Source organism: Alosa sapidissima, chromosome 18 (assembly GCF_018492685.1).
Source record: "Alosa sapidissima isolate fAloSap1 chromosome 18, fAloSap1.pri, whole genome shotgun sequence".
Classification (NCBI taxonomy): Eukaryota; Metazoa; Chordata; class Actinopteri; order Clupeiformes; family Clupeidae; genus Alosa; species Alosa sapidissima.
Genome location: NC_055974.1, coordinates 26434100 through 26456592, shown reverse-complemented (window position 1 = coordinate 26456592; position 22493 = coordinate 26434100). Strand labels below are relative to the sequence as shown.

Sequence of the window (22493 nt, the reverse complement as noted above, 5' to 3'; positions counted from 1 at the left end):
TGTCAGTGAGGATAGAAGCAGACTTCACTCAATGTGTACACTTTTAAACTTTAAGAGTGCTGGCCAGGATAGTTAGAATACGCTAAAGAAGGCACGCGCCAAAACTTTACGTAAATTGACATTACTGTACATGCACTTTAATTGTGTTATGTTCATTTTTTTAGCAGAAGAGGCCCCAACACCAACGAATGATGGAGGACAGTATCGCAAAAATAACATTTGACATATTCTTCTTCGTTGGTCTGTTTGTGGGTCTGCCTGCTCTGATCTGGGCAGCTCTCTCTTTCCACCAGCACTGACGCTCCACGGGCAAAACCTCAGTGTTCATCTTCACCCTCCTTTTTAATGATGCTCTTCAGCTGCTTTTGACTCTATTGACTCTGACTACTGATATGGAACAAGTGTCCACATCGTTTCCCATATGGTCTCGTATGTTTCCATTTCTGTATGGACCCTTTCAAGAGAGTTCCATTATATCAGCATCATAGTTGGCCCCACAAGGCTTCTGTTTTAACATTCCATATGTTATGGACCCTTTCAAGAGAGTTCCATTATCAGCATCATAGTTGGCCCCACAAGGCTTCCTTTTTAAAATTCCATATGTTATCTTAATGCAGAGGAAGTAGATTGGGGCCCAAATAGAACGTTCAAGCATTGTTTTTGTTTTTATTGTTGAAAGGGTCTATAAAGTGGTGGGGGTTTTTGGTTTGTGGCTACACCACCTGGTGGCGCTAGAGGGCACTGTTTCTGTTTCACACCCTGAATATGCTGCTGTCTTCTCTGTGCCCTACTCTCCCTGTGTCACTATCACAGCACTGCTAGTGGTCACTTTGGTCTTAATCTTTTCTGAAATTGAACTTTTTTCTGTTTATACTGTATATTGCTGGTCGTGGTTCCACTTGTTGCAAATGTTGTGATATATTTCTCAACATACTCACAGATTTTCAAGTCTCAGCGAGCCACGACAATAACTGCGAAAACGGTACTAGCTGATGTGTCCCTGGTCACTTATCTCATATGGCCCATACCTTTTGACAGAACAAATGTTCTGCATAAATGGCAAAGATGATGCATTTATCATCATTCCTCTCAACGATCGAGAAAGCTGCTCTCCATGGGCGACTTCATCCTCTTGTATCATCACATTAAGAGTGTTGGCAGACTGTTTGCTTTGTGTGGTGGTGTGCAGATTACCCAAAATTAAGTTCTCACAGACTGAACAGGGTACCGTTTGAATCAAGAGCAATGCTCAAAGCCTTATCTGAAGACTCAGATTTCAGGGAATATATGGGTTGATTTGTGCAATACATTCAGAGTGCAATGTAGCCTACATAGAATTATTGAGATGAGAGATGCGATACCATGAACTCAGAATAGATGCTTGCATTTTTTTCAGTGCCTAGTTTAACCAATTTCAGTCTATAAATTGTAGTATAATCCCTTATAATCATAACATGTCTACCCATGAACATGTCTACCCATGAAGACCCAGCTCTTTAGAGAACATCTCCTCTCATAGCAACACTTACAAGTCTTACTGATCCTAGCACTCACCAGCCGTCTTAAACTGACAAGTAACTGTTAAAAACAGCACTCACTGATGCACTTATTCTTACTGTACTCTAATGTTTTTAAATTGTCCTAAAATTGTTGAGAATTGCTCTAAAACTTAAACTGTTTACCATGTTGTTATTCGCTTTGGCTAAAAATGCGTCAGCCAAATGTAATGTAATGTAATGTCTATAGATTGTAGTATGAAAAGTGTTTTCCACTAATCATAATATGTTCAATGTTGCTCCTGCTTTTGAATTATGTTAGACCTTGTAATGACATCTTTGTTATTAAACTTCTGTGGTCATCATTCTTCACACAAATCTTTCACCTTGACTGTTGTAGCCCATATGGAATCAACCACCTGTCATGTCATGAATAAAATATTAATTGTGAACTTAAACAATAGCAGTAGGCCTATGTGTCATACAAATATGAATTTTAAGGACAATTAAAATTGAATTAAAACACAAGCAATTCCATGAGAGGTTGAAAGTCCATTTTTGCCTATAAACTTAGTGTTGGCCTGTGGCAGCAAAGTGATCATATGACTATGATTAGAACAATGACTAAGCCTTTCTGACTTCTGATTGACTAGTCAAGTAAGGTTTATTTATTTTGCGCATTTCATACACAGAGGTCATTCATAAACAAAAGCAAAAAGTAATTGCAAATAAAAGCACAAAAGGGCAATATAGTCAAAGAATAGTTTAAAAAGTAAAGAGCATAATAAAAAAGAAAACATAAAAGACACAAGGTAAAATCATTTTAAAATAATGTCAATAAATAATCATTAAAAAAAAGCATAAAAGATACAAGGTAGAATAATTAAAAGACAGATTCAGAATTTGTAAGTCAGTGGTAACCGGAATTCGATCAGTTACCAGAAAGCATCTGAGAACAGTTTGGTATTAAGTCTAGATTTAAAACTGGCTACAGTACAGTTAGAGCCTTTTTGATGTCATCTCAAAGTCAGTTCCAGAGCTGAACCGTATGCACCATGTTTACAGTATAGTTCTAACAGCAGATTTCACTAACAGGTTTTTCTCCTGAGACTTGAGAGGTCTAAAGGTTGTGTATAAGCCTACTGCTGAAATATGACTGATAATAATATAGTCCTGCTCCATTATTGACTAGTCAAGTGCTTTAAAGTCGCTTCTGTGACTTACTGAAAGCCAATGCAGGGACTTAAGATGTGGTCAGTTATTTTAGTTTTTGAGAGAACCCTAGCTGCTGCATTTTGTATCACCCACTGCAGTAATCAACCCTGCTGGATATAAATGTGTGAATGAGTTTTTCTAAATCATGTTTTGACATCAGATATTTGGTCTGGTGGTAAAAAGTGGTAAAAGCTGATTTAGTCAGGCTATTGCTTTCATGTGGCTGTTGACATATAGATCACTGTCAATTAAGACACCAAGATGTGTGTATCCTTTGCCTCGAGCCCTTTGTGTCAAGGAGAGTGGCAGAAGTCTTTCCTCACTTTTACCAAAAAATTAGGCCTAGGCCTAGCCTACTTGTTTTTTCCTTTGTTCAGCTGGAGAATTGTTTTTGAGACATCCAGTTGTTGACTTGATCAATACACTGACAGAGAGATTCAATATTCATAATATTTATGGAATTTGTAGGCTAACACAGTTAGGCCAGGCTAGGCCTACAATACTTGCATTTATCTAGACAGTTGCATGGTGTTATTTAGTCTACTTTTCATCAGCATTTCATCATATCTATCCTTAACCTGTATGATGTGAAAAACATGTTGTGAACAACTGGGCTGTTTTCACTTTCTGACTGTAGGCTAACTCGAGTTTGGTCATGCTCATGTATCTCTGGGAATTTCTTTTCAGAGATCTTGGGATTTCCGTAACTTCATTTTCATTTTTGTTTGATGTAGCCTCTTCGAGTGTGACATCTTCGGTCTGTTTGTGTTTTGGTTTGCTTCCCTGTCCCCTATCGCCTGTGCTCTCTAGAAATGATGCAATACTGTAAGAATCCGACGCTTACGTCAAGGTCCCGCCTCCTTTGTGAGATTACTGGAAACGTAGAGAAAGTGTACGTGCTTTCCCGACCTTCTGTTGGTCGCGGGCGTGGTGACCCGACCACGGGAGTTAGTTGACAATTGTTTATTGGTCGGAGTTGAAAAATCACGCCCCTATTTCTAGACGTCAGCAGCATATGTGTATATATTATGTGCACCAAGGGTTGGTGTCGTCATATTCTATTTCTTGAGATACAACAACAAATATGTGTAACATTATACGAGCCACAGGCATACCTTTTTGACTTACGACATAAATAACAGAGGAGTTTGCTAGAAATGGAATCGAATTTCTTATCAAATCTACCTACTCAGAGGACAACATACAAGCTGACAGTTAATACGCACGTCGAAGGAACTAAAGTGAAAGCTCGAACTCGAAGTATTCGCTGGATTGACTGCCAGGCCATTGGCTGACACTTTTGGAACAAGGTTTGTCGACATTTATGTTAACATTAACTTACTCTACGCGATTGTCTAAATGGTGCAGTAAACTTATTTAGTAATAAAGGAGAAATACTAGGCCTATTACCATCCACTTGGATATGGCAGATGGCAAAAGTAACATTGTCCTAAAAATTGGCTAAATGATTGTGTCGCGCGTGTCTGCGCGCATGTACTATTTAATGGACGGCAATCGTTGCTTTCTGGGTTATGGCTTCTACATACCTGACGCACCCATAGACAGTAAAAGAAATGGACGAACAGACTCCGTCGTTTTCAATGGGAGGGCACTGAGTCAAATAGAACGATTTTTCAGTTGGTCCACCCAGTACTGCGCAGCCTCACGTCAAGTCGGCTTTTATTGTCAATTTCTTTACATGCACTGGTCATACAAAGAATTGAAATTTCGTTTCTTACTTTCCCATGCAGACATAGACATGCTTTAAATACAGACATAGACATACTATAGACATAGCCATAGACAATACACATTAAATTAAAGTGCAAGACTGAAATATAGAACATGTATGTATCAAAATAGAAATATAGGACATATATATAGAAAAAAAATAGAGGTAGTTGTGTTGTATATGTATATAGTCTTAACAGTTACATGAAGTTTAAACTTGTGCTTGTGTGACCTGTATATTTACATTGATATGCAGTATGCAGTAATTTCAAGTTAACTCACACTTAACTTCGTGACGATAGCCATAGAACTGAATCTTAACTCATATGATAGATACACAGAAATTCTTCTCACATTTCCTTCGCCTTCAAAGTCATCAAAGTTAAAAATGTATTTATGTATTATTATTAATATCATCCTCACCAAGTCGTGTTAATGTTGAAGCTACCATACATGATCATCTTCAAAAACAGTCATGCTAAAACAAAACAAAAAAGTTATAGCTTTGAAGCTATTTTCTTTCCACTTTTCCGACCGGTCAATCCATCGAAAACCTCTGAAATGATTACTGCCGTTTTTTTTTTTTTTTTTTTTTTAAATTAGGTTGCCTCTGTGTAATGCTTTACCTTAACATACGGTCGTGTATGCTAGGTTTTGCTTACGAGTTACCGTCATAGACAGTAAGGTGGACTGAGCTTCTTATCCAAACAATACGGTGATCTCCCTACGGCGCGAAAGAGAGATTACGTCAAGCTAGCTTCCCTCCAACCGAACAAGCTAACCATTCTTCTTACGGGTAACCAACGTTACGGACGAGGTAGTGGAGTCTGTTTTGCCTTTGTAGTGTTTATGTTGATTACACAAAAGCTACAATATCAGCACAGGATATATGTTATATGAAGTTATGGTATTTCAAAAAAATCCTAGAATGAATGGACTTCTATGGGAGTTAGCAGAGAGGTGGTCCCTCCAGCCTACGCCGATTCTTCTACTTCCGGGAATTCGCCTGCCCCCTTGGACCATAGACAGTAAAAGAAATGGACGAACAGACTCTGTCGTTTTCAATGGGAGGGCACTGAGTCAAATAGAACGATTTTTCAGTTGGTGCCCCCAGTACTGCGCAGACTCACACTTAACTTCGTGACGTTAGCCATCGAACTGAATCTTGTAACTCATATGATATACACAGAAATTCTTCTCACACTTCCTTCGCCTTCAAAGTCATCAAAGTTAAACATTTATTTATGTATTATTATTAATATCATTCTCACCAAGTCGTGTTAATGTTGAAGCTACCATACATGATCATCTTCAAAAACAGTCATGCTAAAACAAAACAAAAAAGTTATAGCCTTGAAGCTAATCTTCTTTCCACTTTTCCGACCTACGGTCAATCCATCGAAAACCTCTGAAATGATTAGTGCCGTTTTTAAAAAAAATAGGTTTACTTTTTTTTATTATTATTAGGTTGCCTCTGTGTAATGCTTTACCTTAACATACGTGTATGCTAGGTTTTGCTCATAGATATATCTATGGGTTTTGCTTATGAGTTACCGTCATAGACAGTAAGGTGGACTGAGCTTCTTATCCAAACAATACGGTTATCTCCCTACGGCGCGAAAGAGAGATTACGTCAAAGCTAGCTTCCATCCAACCGAACAAGCTAACTATTCTTCTTACGGGTAACCAACGTTACAGACAAGGTAATGGAGTCTGTTTTGCCTTTGTAGTGTTTATGTAGATTACACAGAAGCTACAATATCGGCACAGGATATATGTTATATGAAGTTATGGTATTTAAAAAAAATCCTAGAATGAATGGACTTCTATGGGAGTTAGCAGAGAGGTGGTCCCTCCAGCCTACGTCGATTCTACTTCCGGGAATTCGCCTGCCCCCTTGCCTTGGACGCACCCGACCGGTAGCGCGACAATGTGACGTCAAAATGACGTAGATCTCTCTGGCGCGCCAGGGTTTTGGCCGTGTAGCGCGAGCAAAGATTGTTAAGGCGGAGCAAGATGTTTCATCAGGAGCCACTTCCGGGAACCCGGATCGCACGAGGGGGGGGGGGGGGGTCAAAATCCCCCTTTATGCAGAGCAGAGGTAGCGATTGCTCCATTGAAGTCTATGGGCATAGCTCAGAATTTCACCACATATGCTAAGGTCTTGGTTCTATAGAGTTAGGAATGTGAATTTCGGGCACGTTTTCATGATCCTCAAACCCTTCTGAACATTTCAGGTATATATTTAGCATTTTTGAGCATTCCAGTCTGGAGAAAATCAACCTTATATCAGGTGTGCGCTGGTTATTTATGAAGCTGCTGTTGGCCGGTTGCAACGTACGCTCGTCAATACGTCATCGACACGCCTCTTTATGCAGACAGGATTCGATCCCCATTTCGCGCCCATAGACATGAACTACGACGAAGTATCTTGCTCCGCCTTAACAATCTTTTGCGCGAGGTAGCGCACCACTCATTTTTTTTCAGACGAGCGCGACAAGGCGGAAACGGGAAGATGGACTAGTTCGAGGGTAAGCGAGTTGCAGTGTTTTGTTACAGTCGTGAATTTTTAATAGTTTGCTGGATAAGTTAACAAAGTTACCAGTGAGAGTTGCAACACATGGAATTAAGAGGAAATAATAGAAACGATTTATTTTCAAACAAAGGATATCTATTAAGGCCTGAACAAAATCTCTTTCCACTTCAGGAAATTACACAAACTCAGCCAGCTGCTAGCTAGCTAGCCAGCTAACTAAACTGTTTAAATTATTAAAATTTTCCTCGGGATGACTAAAGTACCTATCTATCTATCTATCTATCTATCTATCTACCTGTCTACCTGTGCACACACCTTGGAAACTACATGATAATGATGATGGTAGTTGTGAATAGTAGCAACCAAAGTCTGAAGTACCATCACAGAGGCTAGCTACTGGTGTTTCTTACTGCAGCTTCTTCTGCTGTGTAAGTAGTTAATGTTAGTCTTTTCACAACAGCGACACCTCTGTTCAGGAGAATATTGCAACTAGTGTTGCGACCACCACGCGCGAGTATAAATGGTTACGGCGCTTCTGTGACGTCACATTGTCGCGCTACTGGTCGGGTGCGTCGAGTATGTGGGACGTTTTAGGCCACTGATCAACAACAAACATGCACTCAGAGTCCTGAGTAAGGTCATGATCAAGGCCACTAGGTTTTCAATTACGGTATGTTATGAGGAAATGACCCATGGTATTATCTCTATGGGCGTAGGCCAGATCAGTGTAGAAGAATGAAAGACTATTGTTCTGTCAGATGCCTTACTCAGGCCTATATCAGGAGTGTGTGTTTGTTTTCGCCTAAATTAAATATGGATCAACATTCGGTATGGATGTAATTTAGGATGCACATGCCACGAAGTCATGAAGATGTAGCCTAGGCTCTGGTCTGTTTAATGACAATTATGATCCTTTTTTTTATATACATCATAGACTAATGGCAAGTCTTTTCATCCACAGATTCTGAGCGACTGTTATGGCGCCAGATGCCATTCACCCTCATGCGCTGTCCCACCAGTGCAATCTAGCGCGAGCAACGTTACACCTGTCCACAGTGAAGACGCCAGCCCATAGTGGTCACTTACCTGTGACACCTGAACAGCCAACAGATTGCCCGACCATGGTTTGGCCGACGCCGACGTTCCCCACATTGCGGAATCTCCAGCTGTATCTGTGGGGAGGGTTACAGAGTGTCCTCTATCGCCTCTGGGCTGCCAAGGAACTCCTCAGCTGCACCAGGGTCCTGCTGTTTCTGTGTAGCGGCTACCTAGCACGAGAAGCCATGAAGGGCAACGCAGAGAAGAGCATTGTGGGTCGGGGAGGAGCGGAGGAGGAGGAGGAGGTGGAGGAGGACCAGACCTCTGCAGCCGGCTCGCTGGAGACCCTGGGAGAGGAGGGTAGGGAGGTCCTGAAGATGGGGACCATGGAGGTGGAGGAGGACAGGCAGGCAGAGGCTGAGGACCTGGAAGAGTCTTCAGACGAGGAGGAGGAGGACGACGATGAGGATGACGAAGAAGAGCAGGTGGAAGTGGACGAGTCAGAGTTGGACTGGATTGAGTGGGGATCTGAGGAAGAGGATGATGCCGAGGATGAAGGTACTCTTCGTCAGCAGACGCTCCCCGCAGGTTCCCGTGTAGGAATCTCTTTCTCTCTGAACTGTAAGCAAGCAAGTGATGACGAGAAGGACGCAGGAGGTGATGATGAAGAAGACTCTGATTGGTCAGATGATGATGATGACTCTGAGGTATCTGCGGAGAGCGTGGAACTCTGGGAATCCTTCCTCCACAGCGGCGACCCCTACAACCCCCTCAGCTCCTCCTGCACTCCAGTCTCCAGGAACACACCCGCCTCAGCAGCCAGAGGTGTGCGGAGAGTGGAGGAGGAGGAGGAGGAGGAGGAGGGAGAAGACGGACAACATTCCACTCATAGCGCTCAACAAAACAAGAAGGTAAACAACTAGCCCACACACAATACGAGACGTTCTAATTCAGTAGTATCTTTGAAAAGTTGCAGTGACTGATTAGATTAATGGTCTCAGAGTATTACCATCAGGGGTTAAGTGTGTGTGTGTGTGTGTGTGTGTGTGTGTGTGTGCGCGCGTGGGGTCTCATCCACGGGAACCTATGAAAATGTACCTTTTCCATGCATTTTTTTGGCCTTTCGTCCACACACTTTCACCATTTTAGGTCACTGAAAGCTTTTGTGTGTGTGAGCTTTTGAAAACTCTTTCCAGGGTGAAGATTTAGGAATTCTCAATTTTCAGTGTTGCTGTGTGGACAAGGAACCATTTAAAACCAGTTAATTAACATCAGTTTAACATAATCATCATAATTTTATTAATCACAGCCTAGATCTGTGCCAGATGAAGGCCAAACCTGTTTCAGGATCAGTAACCCGTGTGATACCAGTGATATTACATGGTCATATGTAAACATAGACAGACACTTATATTAGTCTTCCATCTGCTCCAGACCAGTGACATATTAGCTTACATTCTCATGTGACCAGAAGCCAGTGTCGCGTAATGCAGCCATTTGCAGTGTAACCCGCCTGGCTCATAGTTGTCGTGAACAACCACTGACAGCAGAAACTAATGGAGCCAGAGCAACTGTTTTGTTTATCAGATGATCGCTGTGGCAACTCCCAGCCCGCTCACCCACACCTTTGCCCCACCTACTGTGAATGACTGGTGTTGTAAAAAGGAACAAAGTTTGGAACAACTTGTGCTGATGCGTTTGCACTTTAGCCTCGTGACTCACAGTCACAGCTGACTCAGGGTCAGTCCCGTGACTAATGCCCTGCCAGAGATAGCCTGACAGCTTCCTTGAGACTTGATTGTTTGCCGGGTTGATAGGGAATTGACTTGTAGAAGAGTCTCTCTCTCTCAGTGTTAAGCTCTCCCCAACCTCCTGTGCTAGTCGATATAGGCTGAATAAAGGCCAAGTTCCTGGCAGGTCAGGGGTCGTGGTCGTGTGTGTGTGTGTGTGTGTGATGTTTGGATCTCTCTTACTGTGATACTCATGAAGTTTCTCTGCTTTGTTTGTGGTTTGTTTAAAGGTGCGCTTCAGAGATGAGCTGACCGTGCGGCCTCTAGTGGCCTGGGCCTTCGCCAGCAAGGCAGCGAGAAACGGCTCGTGTTGGATGGAGATGGCACGCGACCGGGATCGCTTCCGCCGGAGAGTGGAGGATGCTGGGAAAGTCATTAGCCCCTGTCTGAGTCACGACCACAGACGTCTGGTGTGGGAGAGACTCCAGCAACAATCGGCACAGTAAAATATCTGTTTGAGAGACTCCAAAAACAATCGACACAGTAAAATATCTGTTTGAGAGACTCCAAAAACAATCGACACAGTAAAATATCTGTTTGAGAGACTCCAAAAACAATCGACACTAGAATATCTGTTCCAAGACAACAAAGCTAATGCCCATAATGTTTCTTTTAAATGTATGTCCATATGTTAGATTGTGTAGCTCTTCTAAGACCTCGCTTTTGTTTTTCTATGGTATGGTGCTGTTTTTCCCAATGGTATCTTTTTATATATATTTATATTTGTTTGTGAACCCTTAAGCTAAAATCTTTGTGTTTTTTTTTTTTATATGAAAACTTGTCTGTTCTGTTCAGTTTTCAGCTGTTCAGATGAACTGTGGGTATTCTCACACACATTTACTTGACTAATAAATCTATTTTTATACTTGAATACAGAGGCCTCTTCTCATCACATTTGCAGAAAACAGAATATCAGATAGCACCCATAACGTTTACCAAAAGCAATGCTTACCAAGCCCCGTCAGTTTCTGCCCTTCAACGAGTCTCCATGAGAAAATGTGGTTTGCTTACTCTCACAGAAGGAACCTGTCAGATCACTTTAAGACGATGCACAATCAATCATGCATTATAATGAATAAATGTAAACTGCAAATGCAGTACTGCTCACTTTCCACCAGTAGAGGTCACTGTTGAACAGGGAAAGCTCTCTGGAGCTTTTAATCACCAGAGTTCATTCAACTCCATAGACCTCCGAAGTTTGCCTACATAAAGGACCCAAAGCTGTCATCTTTGCCCATATAAGGACATCCCGATCTCCTTATATGAGCAAAGATGGTACCTGAATCTCTTTATATAGACAAAGATGGCAGCTTTTGGGTCCTTATTTTAGGCCAACTTCAGCGGTCTATTGTTATCTGGGAATCTCTGGATCCTCTGGAAAATCGTCCACCCCCAGCAGGGACAGCTGATGTCGGGATGGGAGAGGTTCGGAATGTCACTGCATTCCTCGACAGATCCCAGAGCGTTCCCAACCTGTGTGCATACTTTTGTACTAGGCTACTTCCCGTGGGAATGATCTCTGAGGCGCCACGGATCAGTCTCGGTCAACATCACTTCCTGTTTGCCTGAGTGCATGCTCACAAAGGCAGAAAGAGTATCTGATCTGAGTATCTGATTATGCCTATGGAACCCTTTCAAAGATTCCATTTAGAACCAGTTAAAGAACTGCAGGGGGCTGTTTCTGTAGGGCTGTTAAAACAAAGGCAAACCAGTTAGTCAGCGATGGGACTATCTGGACAGTTTAGAATATAAACCCAACATGACTTTACTTGGTGACACTGGGATTGTTAATTGCTATTTAAATGTTATAACATATAAAATATATGTTAATCTCATCAGATTAATATTAAATATGCAATACTATCTGAGGTCTTTATGAGTGAAATAAAACAATGTTTTAATTTCACAACACACTATTACATAGAGTGGAGGCCCTTCAGGGTTCCCACTCTAAGTCAAATGTAAAATTCCATGACTTTTCCCTGACAAAAAAATTGAAATTCCATGACCTACCATTTAATGAATGGTACAATATAACGACCAAAGATTTCAGAGCAGCCGCAGAGCGTTCAAGAATCTTTTACCTTTTTAGAGTGGGAGATGAATAAATGTATTGAATAAACAAAGTTGAGCTAACCACAACTACTCAAACAAGCAGTAAAGCAGTAAAGCAGATATACACCAATTCTGCGGGGAAATATATCTGTATTAATGTATTTTGGCAAGTCAGTCCCTGACTTTCCATGTCTGAAATAGACCCTCTAAAAGTCCATGATATTCCAGAAATTCCATGACCCGTGGGAACCCTGGCCCATATAAGAAAACAGTTGACAAACAGTTGACAGTTTCAAACCACAATAACCTCACTGCAGGTTACAGTAAATTCATATTATAAAATAACATCACCACACTTTCAGACAATGATAGAACAAACTTTCATAATCCCAACACTAAGTGCATATTCTAGACGGCAAGAGTAAGCAGAGCAGCCCCAAACCATTCTAGTCTAAGAACTGATTCAGCAAGGTCACTGTATACTGGAATAAAGTGCCCACAAATTCCTAGCAATTCATCTTCAGATGCATTTACTTAGCCACACCTGACGCTGCGATTAGAAGACCTTCAGGTGCACACTCCTGTTCATGAATGTCCAGTATGACAAAAGAAATAGATTGGCCTATTCATTTTATAGCCAAACTGAGGAAAAGCACAGATTCTCGTTAAGTTGTATAACATCTAGCTAGTACACTATGTCTAGCTAGATCCACTATGTGGAAACCTGCCATCACAAATGCATAATGATTATTAGTGACAGAATGCATGCTTTTGAACCATTTGCAACACTTCAATTAATCCCTTGGGTAATGATACATGGAATATTTGTGTGAAATATCCATGTCTGGTTGAGTTGTATCCAGCTATGATAAAAAAAAAGGTGATTATTCAGTCCGTGTTGCTATGGAGAAGTAAGAAAAGAACACCCACCATGCAGAGTCAGATTAATATTTGTCATCTTTTAATACTTAAAATAAAATGTAAAAATACACTCAGGAGAAATGACTCATTTCGTTTTTGGCTTACAAACATTACTCATTCGTCTACAAAATTGTTAAATCGGTTAAAAATAGGAAAATAAAACAGCCATTTTTTGTGCAGGGTGATGCTGCGTTGGCATGGACCGTCATTGGAAAGGACAGTTTAAGAGAAGAGAAGCGAGTGACACCACAAACTTGGCTTTTGGCTAATGGGTCTCAAAACAACAATAAGTGCAAGTAGAACAGCCTCGTTGTCTTTACACAGTCTTTGAGAATGTCCTTCATAAAAAATAAAAAAAAAAACCCTTCAAAATACCTCTTCTGAGTTAACCAGAGTGGGTGAACTACACAAGGCATGATCTAATTAAACAACAGACTGAAACAACAAGTGAAGCTTCTCGATAGAGGTCTGGACTCCTGCGGTAGACCCGCGGGTCCCGACGCAAAAGAATGCGGCGCAGGACAACTTTTGAAAACTCTTTGCGGGAGCGGGCGGGATGAGAGAGGTGCGTTCGGTACAAGGTGCGGGACAAACGATTCACTGCACTCCCGCAAATTAAATATGTGCGTAAAATTAAATTTGGAAATGATTAAAGTACTGTTCATAACTATAGTTCAGCTGGATGTTCTGTTAGGCAGCATTAAAAAACGGGGTTTAAGCATAACTGACGGATAGCAGGCCTATAGCCTATTGTTGTTTACGTGGGTTCAATTTGTTCCTGTTGCTTATTGTCAAAACTGACATCTGGAGTCTCTCAGGTGTGTGCTGATCCTTTCGTGAGACAGAAAGAAAAACTGAATAGGCTATCCCTCCTGCATGCGGGCTTTAGCGGGCGGGAGCGGGACATCATGTTACAGATGCGGGTGGGAGCGGGACTAAAAATGACACATTAATGCGGGAGCGGGACAGAATATTGCGGGAGCAAAATCAGTCCCGCGCAGACCTCTACTTCTCGAAGCTTCCTTCTGTAAAATAAACCTGGGTCTACTGACTGCCTAAAGCACACTGAATACAGAGTTCAGAGATAAATCATCTGGTTACATTAGTCATACAGTTTCAACTGACATTCCATTGCATTGCATAAACAGATCATGCAAACAAGCACTTTAAACGTGATTACAATACCAACCCACACCGAGTTATTATATAGGTGTATTTTTTTTTTTAAACAGACACTACTCCCTTCATATGGTACAGTATATGGAGTTACACCATTCCACAGCTGCACTCTGGAGATAAACGCCAGAGGAAACGTGTCTGTTTGTTAAATGTTAAAGATACCCATATTAATACATGTTAAAAAGGTAATAATTCACACTGAAACATCGACCACAGTAGGAGCAATCAAGAGCATTTAACCACAACCATATAAAGTAGCCTCTCCTTCCATTGTCTTAATACTCGAGAGACAGAGGAAAACTGAGGGTTCCCATTCGGTTCCCTATATAGAGCTCTCACGCTGCTAGGCACTCACCAGCCTGTAGGGGGCAGCAGTGGGAGCTCTGGGCAGTGAGAAGCAATGGCCCTGGTGTGTTGAAATGATCGCTGAGAGAATCGGCCAGAGACAGCTGCCGTGGTCAAAGACTACTGCTCCTAAAATGCCCTACACTTTTCATTTGCATTCAAAAATACTGGCTGAACTGTTGTGCATTTGTTGTGCATTGTAGGAATGTTTCTTGATTAACAAAAGAAAAAAAAAAAAAGTTGAAAGATTAACAGTAAATGTTTATTAAAACACTATCCTAAACCTGATGAACGCGACGCTCTCGTGAACATACCACACTCACTGGCCAATCAGTGGAGGAATCCGTTAAACACAATCTGACTGCAACATTTCCCACTGTTGAAACGGCCATGAGAGAAAAGTACTGCTACCTGCATCACCATTATACGTGTTCTCCCTGTAATACAGTGAGTAGAAAATAGAACCCTTCTCTTTGCTCCAGGTTCCGCACCATGTGAGTATTATTCTGTAGTGACATCATAATTGTGCACCTCATGTGAATGAGGCCCAGGCTGCTTGGCTCAGTGGTGTCTCTTGTGTTGCCTGTTTGGAAAAACAAAAAAAAGGGCCTGATCTGACCTGAAATGTTCCAGAATCAGCCATTTAAAATCGGTTTGGTCCCACTGAAAGGTAGTCAACCAGGAAGTCGTGCCGACAAAGCTACACCGCAACAGCAGCGGTTCCAAAACACGGATGCGTAGGTAACACATACTGACCGCCACCACACCGTGCTCACCCACACACAACCATGGTTTTTTTCTTTTTTTTAAAAAAAAAGTGCTCTTTGACACCCCCATGACCCCGAGTGACCCCATGATGATCAGAGGCTGTGAAGAGGGCCCGATGGGTGACCTTGGGCCATTCTAGGTGACCTTGATGGAGGACTTCTTGTGGACGCAGAGCAGGGTGACGTAGGGCACCCCGATGAAGGCCCACCGCTCGCTGGGCCAGAACTTGACCACGGGCCCCTGCTCTGGGGCCTCGGACGCAGCGTCGAAGTAGGCGAAGCACACGCAGCCCAGGTAGGACGCCAGGCAGATCAGGATGTGCCTGTGGAAGAGGAGGAGAGGAGAGAAGGAGGAGAGGAGAGAGGGGAGGGGGAGGAGAGAGTACAGAAGAGAGGGAGGAGAGAGGGGAGGAGAGGAGAGAGGAGGAAAGAAGAGGAGAGTGGGGAGAGGAAAGGAAAGAAGGGAAGAGGAGAGGAGAGGAGAAAAGAGAAGAGGAGAGGAGAGGAGAAAAGAGAAGAGGACAGGAGAGGGGAGACAAAGAGGAGGTAGGAGGGAGGAGAATATATGGGAGAAGATGACAACAGAAGAACAGAGCATGGAGAAAAGAACCATTAGAACCAGCCAAACACACACACACACACACACACACACAGACACACACACACACTGCTAAGCTGGATTCACCAATGCAAAATATCTACAGACATGCCCTCTAGCACAGGCACGGAGCACTGAGCAGCATCCCCCAAACACTGCTCACATGCTAACCATGCAGAACAGGACAGCCGTGCACTTAAACCTACATGACACAGCAGTCAGGCTGATTAGCTAAGTGCCCTCGTCACTGTGTGTGTGTGTGTGTGTGTGTGTGTGTGTGTCGCACTCTCAGGAGCCAGTAGGACTGTGGGAGCTTGCATGCTAGAGGCCCGTCGCAGCAGAGACACAGGGGAGCTCTCTCCAGCCACGGAGCAGCAGACATGAAAGCGCGAGTGTCACGCAAACACAGCTCCCCCCAACGCTCCAAACACAGCTCCCCCCAACGCTCCAAACACAGCTCCCCCCAACGCTCCAAACCCAACGCTCCAAACCCAGCTCCTCCCAACGCTCCAAACCCAACGCTCCAAACCCAACTCCTCCCAATGCTCCAAACCCAACGCTCCAAACCCAGCTCCCCCCAACGCTCCAAACCCAACGCTCCAAACCCAACGCTCCAAACCCAACGCTCCAAACCCAACGCTCCAAACCCAGCTCCTCCCAACGCTCTCTCACCATCTGCTCGGGCTTCACAGAGGCCCCGCTATAGTCTCTCTCTTTATTCTCTCTCTTTCATTCTCTCTCTTTCATTCTCTCTCTTTTATTCTCTCTCTTTTATTCTCTCTCTTTTATTCTCTCTCTTTATTCTCTCGCTCCCTTTCACATCAGGTTGATTTTTGCATCCCTTTCCTTTATGGGGGCTGTTAAAAAGCCTCTTTATTCTCTAGTTCACCACCCTGGGTGCTTCCCAGCTTGTGTGACTAAATGTTGTCATAAAACTCAGCACTTGTGAGCCTGTTAAATCCTCTTTATTAAACTGGAGGTGACAATTAAGCTTATTTGACTTGATTATTTGGAAGGTTTAGCCTCAGTGACATGACACCTGAGGCAGTAACAGTAGCTGTAGTGGCAGCAGTAGCTGCATTTCATTGAGTCGTGACACAAACTCGGGTCTGGACCAAACGGTCTAGTGTGAATGTGCCCTTAGTTAATATCAGTGGGACAGATACAAAAATAGATGAACATGCACACAGTGTGTGTATGTGTGTGTGCGCGAGTGTGTGTGTGTGTGTGTGTGTGTGTGTGTGTGTGTGTGTGTGACTCACCAGGCGCAGTGCAGATAGGGGAAGTTGACTGAGGACCACATCTCACAGAAGATGCGATCGCTGATCCAGCACATGAGCGCCAGCATCCACCACAGGCCCGACAGCAGGCCCAGCTTAAACACACGCACGTTCTCACACCTGCAGGACCAACACACACACAGGTTCTCATAACTACAGGGAAAACACTCACACACTCTCAAACACACACACCTGCATGCTCAGAGAACTTTGTACATTAAACACACACACACACACACACACACACACGCGCACACACACACACACACACACATAACTGCATGGTCGGAGAACATTAAACAACACAAACACACACACACACACACACACACACACACATAACTGCATGGTCGGAGAACATTAAACACCAGAAACACACACACACACACACACACACACACACACACACACACACACATAACTGCATGGTTGGAGAACATTAAACAACACAAACACACACACACACACACACACAACTGCATGGTCAGAACATTAAACAACACAAACACACCTGCATGGTAAGAGAACATTTAACAGCAAACATACATCATCACTCCTGCACAAATCCAGTTCCAACATCTGTTCAGTTAACGCTCATGGACGCACTACACACACACACCATGACTTTGGTACAGCCCTCTCTTTTACATGCGCACGCACACACACACACAGTGAAGCTGGAAGTGATAAGCCTGAAAGCAAACATCTGCTTTGCTGAGATGACGGAGTGTGTTTTTTTTTTTTCTCTCTCTCTCTCTCTCACACACACACACACACACACACACACACACACACACACACACACACACACACACACAGTGAAAAGCCTATTGTTCTCTGTGGTGAAGGCTGGCAAACCAAACACATTCAGCCACACTGACCCCTGCCCCATGGGGTGGGGGGGTGTGTGTGTGTGTCTACCTATAACTCTCTCCAGATTAGGGAGAAACACACAGCCTTCTAAAGCTCAAACAAAGAAACAAACACAGACAAACAAACAAACAAACGAACCAAATTACAGCACAACATGAGCAGGCTCTTGTTTAGGGGACAATGAGTCGTGTCCCCTTTTACAGAACAGTGTGGAACACGCTGAGAGGACAGCAGCACCTCCACCTGGAGCCATGCTTACACACACGCACACACACACACACACACACACACACACACAAACTCAGCGGTGTACACTGAGAGAACAGAAGCACCTCCACCCTCCACCTGCCGCCATGCTTTCACACACACACACACACAAAGCAGTGCACACTGACAGCAGCATGTCCACCCTCCGTCTGGTGATGAGTCACTCAGCATGGACACCACGCCTCGCGCCAACACAAACACACACACACACACACACACTCACTCTCAGCATGGACAGAGAGCAGCACGCTAACCAGCAGCCTGTGGCTTTGCTCTGCTATAACACACACACACACACACACACACACACACACACACTCACACTCACCATGGACGCCTTGCACACTTAGCATGGCTCCGCTCAGTGTTAACTCTGGGCTTCATTAAATTCCTGTTGTGCGTTTTGGACTCGAGACAAACTCGGCAGGCTGCACAGAACCTACACTGTTCCACTGATACTGCGAGAATCTCACACACACCCACCAACCAACGCACACACACACACCCCGACCGGCTGACTTGTTGCTTGTGACTGCTAACACAAAGATAATGGCAGCTTTCAATACTCTGCTGTCTCCTGTGATAAGCAGTCATCCACTGCTTCATTGTAGCAGGATAAGAATATCTGAATAAGAATAAAAATCTCACACACACACACACACACACACACACACCTGTCCCACCCAACCCAGGCATCCAACCATTTACACAACCACACTCAACCCAAACGATATAACACCAGGCTTATTTCTGGGCTACATCACTCCCCCCTTCCCCATGGCATTCGAACATAAACCCACCCACACATGGACACACACACACAGTACGATAACACTATTGAATTCACACCACACACAGGCAGTGTCCAACAGAAGTTGAAGTAGCAGTGGCGAGCAGGTCTGGATTGGAGATGGCCACAACAGAGAGCATTCCAGAGTCATTTCTATCCTCCCATTCCAGTCCCACTGCCACGTGGTTTTCCCTTTTTAAAAAAAAAAACCAAAAACATCCCAAAGAACAACTTCTCTCTTCCTGTGGACGTCTTGCTTGCTCTCTCTCTCTCTCTCTCTCTCTCTAGTTACACAGTACTGTGCTGCAGTATAATATTGACTTCAGTCAGTGCATAAGGACAGTGGATTGACCCCTGCACCTGAACAACAGGCCTTCACAACTGATGCCAGACCAGTAGGAACATCACAAGGTCAAAGGTCATCCTGTATGAGGAGCCGGAGGCCCGGGGCAAAGCTCCTTCATGACCTCTCCCTCCTAGCTAGGTAGTACAGGACCGCTGCACCAGCTGAAATGAACACTACTAAATTACACTATTAGGCTTCAAATTATCACAGATAACTATTGCAGATCATAAGAAATGGTTCCAAAAAACAGTCAGCAACTCCAGAGAGAAGTAATAGCTAATTATTAGCCACTAATGCAAAGTGGGGTTTACTCCGTTAGTGCGCCAAGGGTCTGCGTAGAGGGGGATTTGTCCCCTTCACCCTTTGTGTTAGTAGAACATTTGCGGCTTTCGCTTTGCGAGAGGGTCACACACACACACAAATGCACACACACGCACGCACGCACACACACGCGTTTGATGACCTTTCTACAGGAAACCAAAAAGGCACATTCATCACTGTCTGTGGCTGCCTTGGCTAATATAACTTCTCTCTCACAAATACATACACTCACGTACATAGGCACACACACCCAGACCCCCCCCCTCTCTCTCTCACACACACACACACACACACACAACTGCTAATTTAGTTAACCTGCTGGCCTTAATCAGGGTGAGTCCAGACTGTAAGAACAATACTGGAGTATTGCCACGGTGACAGGAAGGGTCAACACAGGTTAGCAGTGAGAAGGAGGGAGAGAGGGAGAGAGGGAGAGAGAGAGAGAGAGAGAGAGAGAGCACAAGCATGTGTACTAGAGTGATGTAATAAAGTATAATGACTTAAAAAAAAACCCAGAGATTGAGATTGTTGTGCTCTGGCAGTCAATATCTGCCTAGGAAGTCGCCTTGTCTTAATCTGCATCGCCATTTGTACGTGGTGTGAATACGGCCACGGTGGAGGCCACAAGAAGGAATTAGGGATTTTTATTTTGTTGCCTCACTTTTACTCATGACATGCTATCCACGCATGCACGGAGACAAACATGCTTTTGCCCACTTCTCTAACTCTAGGGGAGACGGTGAATAACCCAATTTTATAAAACAGTGGCGTGTTCCTTTAAGAGTTCTTGGACAAAAAAATCAGCACAGCGAATCATACAGAAGTACAGCGAATCCTGAAGCTATGGCCGAAAGAAAAGACGCACCTATTGAAAACAGCCCCAGAATAAGCCGATGCTGTGGCCCATGGCTGGATTCAATTATGTGTTCCCCTCTAAGCACTGCTGGAACTGGACTATGACAACAGACCACTACTGAAGGCAAGTTATATTGCAAGTTAGCTCTGGGGTAGCAAAAATAAAAATAAAAAGTGTGCCGTGCTAATGTACCGAAGGTCACAGTATCCACTTTAGGACAGAACAAAAGTGTGTAGAGCAAAACGTCTACATTTTCGATTTCTTCGTCCGCACGAGAGTTTAACAGGTGCAATAATTAAAAATTCAAAATGTTATTTTCCCATAGGAAAAATCTCAAGATACCAGATATCCTTATATGGGCAAAGATGATGCTCGTAGCCAATCAGTGACCAGAGATGCCAATCAGCTCCACCTAACCACGTGTATGATTGGATGGGCCACAGGATGTCAAGGACAGCTAGTTTACAGGCTAGAGAGGACAGGAAATAACCATGCTACAGGCTAAAGAGGACAGGAAATAGCCATGCGGTTTGACCTGGCAATAATGGGCACCGTTCAGAGATTAGAATTCACACACACACACACACACACACACACACACGCACTGCACGCTAGTTGGTAGCTGTGGAACGGAAGGGCTTTTAGGTTGAATAATAATCCTTGTAAAGGCTGGAGAAACACACACACTATGCACGCACAAAAACACACACACACACACACGTGCGCAGAGCAGTTGGATTTGAGCAAAAAAACCCACATGTGCTTCCATAGACACAAATCCACTTCTATGCAGCTTAAGTCAGCCATTAACAAGCTCTGTATACCGCACAAGAACACGAACACACACACACTCTCGCTCCCACGGGCAATACTTCAGAAGCTGGTCTAATAATACACACTCCTACAATCTTCCTCTTAACATGCCTCCGCAGCACACACACACACACACACACACACACACACCTACAGCATCTCTGCCTGGACATGCATACACACACACACACATACACAAACACAGAAGCACACACAAACACAGAAGCATACACACCACACCACACATTCATTCATTCACACACTTGTGATAACACCGTGATTTACAGGAAAAACACAGTTGGACCTGTGATTGGCATAAACACACACCAGGGAGATGTCTGTGATTGCCACACACACGCACGCACGCACGCACGCACACACACACACACACACCAAGGAGATGTCTGTGATTGCCACACACACACACACACACACACCAAGGAGATGTCTGTGATTGCCACACACACACACACACACACACACGCACGCACGCACACACACACACACACCAAGGAGATGTCTGTAATAGGCAGACAGATTTCCATATAGAGAGAAAGAGACAAACAGAACTAATGCAGAAGGAAAAGACAGAAATGAGAGAGAGAGACAAAGAGACAAAAAAGAGAAAAGAAGAGAAGAGATCTTCCTTCCCAGGGAGAGAATATCACAGCACAGCTGACAGACCCCAGGAAAGCCAGAGGGAAAAATACACACACACACACTCTCTCTTTCTCTCTCTCAAACACACGACAGGCAAATCAATGAAAAAATTGTGTGTGAGCCTGTGTGTGTGTGTGTTCTGCAATGCTAACAAGTCTCCCACTGCGGCTCTATGCACCGGGAGCAGCCATTACCCAGAATACCTCACAGAATCATTACCCACAATTCTTGTCAGAATCATGTCATGTTCTATTTTAGAACATGACCTTATGACTGCATCAGCTAAGGGTTTATGTAAGGCAGTCAGACATACTGTGTGTGTGTGCGTGTGTGCGTATGTGTGTGTGTGTGTGTGTGTGTGGTGCATCTGACACAATTACAGCCCTTCACTGATTAATTTGCTCTGGCATTCCCCCACAAGTCAACATCAACATCACAACAGCAAGGCCAAAATTCACATCTCCTGCAGAGATTTTCACAGCCTTCAGAGAATCAGCGAGGGAGAAGCAGGGAGGGAACTATGGGGCAGGTCAGGGAGGGAACTATGGGGCTGGTCAGGGAGGGAACTATGGGGCTGGTCAGGGAGGGAACTATGGGGCTGGTCAGGGAGGGAACT

The 22493-nt window shown here is 43.8% G+C and overlaps 3 protein-coding genes across 7 annotated transcripts in view; 1 reads left to right on the top strand and 2 right to left on the bottom strand.

Moving 5' to 3' along the window:
• Positions 1–22493, bottom strand: part of LOC121690252 (C-type mannose receptor 2-like) — a 1098322-nt gene that overhangs the window by 96736 nt on the left and 979093 nt on the right. The window lies entirely within an intron of this gene.
• On the top strand, positions 3758–10677 carry ppp1r15a (protein phosphatase 1, regulatory subunit 15A). 4 transcript variants are annotated; one of them, XM_042070751.1, is made up of 4 exons: positions 3758–4021; positions 7940–8927; positions 10037–10253; positions 10336–10677. In XM_042070751.1, the coding sequence occupies exons 2-3, from the start codon at positions 7956–7958 to the stop codon at positions 10250–10252; spliced, it is 1188 nt and encodes a 395-aa protein (XP_041926685.1). In that variant the 5' UTR covers positions 3758–4021; positions 7940–7955; the 3' UTR covers position 10253; positions 10336–10677. The 4 variants fall into 4 exon arrangements, with proteins under 4 accessions (XP_041926685.1, XP_041926686.1, XP_041926683.1 ...); XM_042070752.1 differs by having other exon boundaries at positions 10295–10677; XM_042070749.1 differs by having other exon boundaries at positions 10037–10677.
• The window catches only part of acer2 (alkaline ceramidase 2), a 17299-nt gene continuing 9922 nt past the window's right edge, over positions 15117–22493 (bottom strand). For both annotated transcript variants that reach the window (XM_042070761.1, XM_042070760.1), the window contains exons 5-6: positions 16934–17071; positions 15117–15396 (exon numbers count right to left, since the gene is read on the bottom strand). In XM_042070761.1, coding sequence (XP_041926695.1) covers positions 15210–15396; positions 16934–17071 — 325 coding nt within the window. In that variant the 3' untranslated portion in view covers positions 15117–15209. The remainder of the gene's footprint in view (positions 15397–16933; positions 17072–22493) is intronic.

Coding starts and splice junctions, on each gene's coding strand:
- ppp1r15a (XM_042070751.1), top strand. CDS start 7,956: ATGGCGCCAGATGCCATTCACCCTCATGCGCTGTCCCACCAGTGCAAT. Junction 8,928..10,036: donor GCGCTCAACAAAACAAGAAG/GTAAACAACTAG, acceptor GTTTGTTTAAAG/GTGCGCTTCAGAGATGAGCT.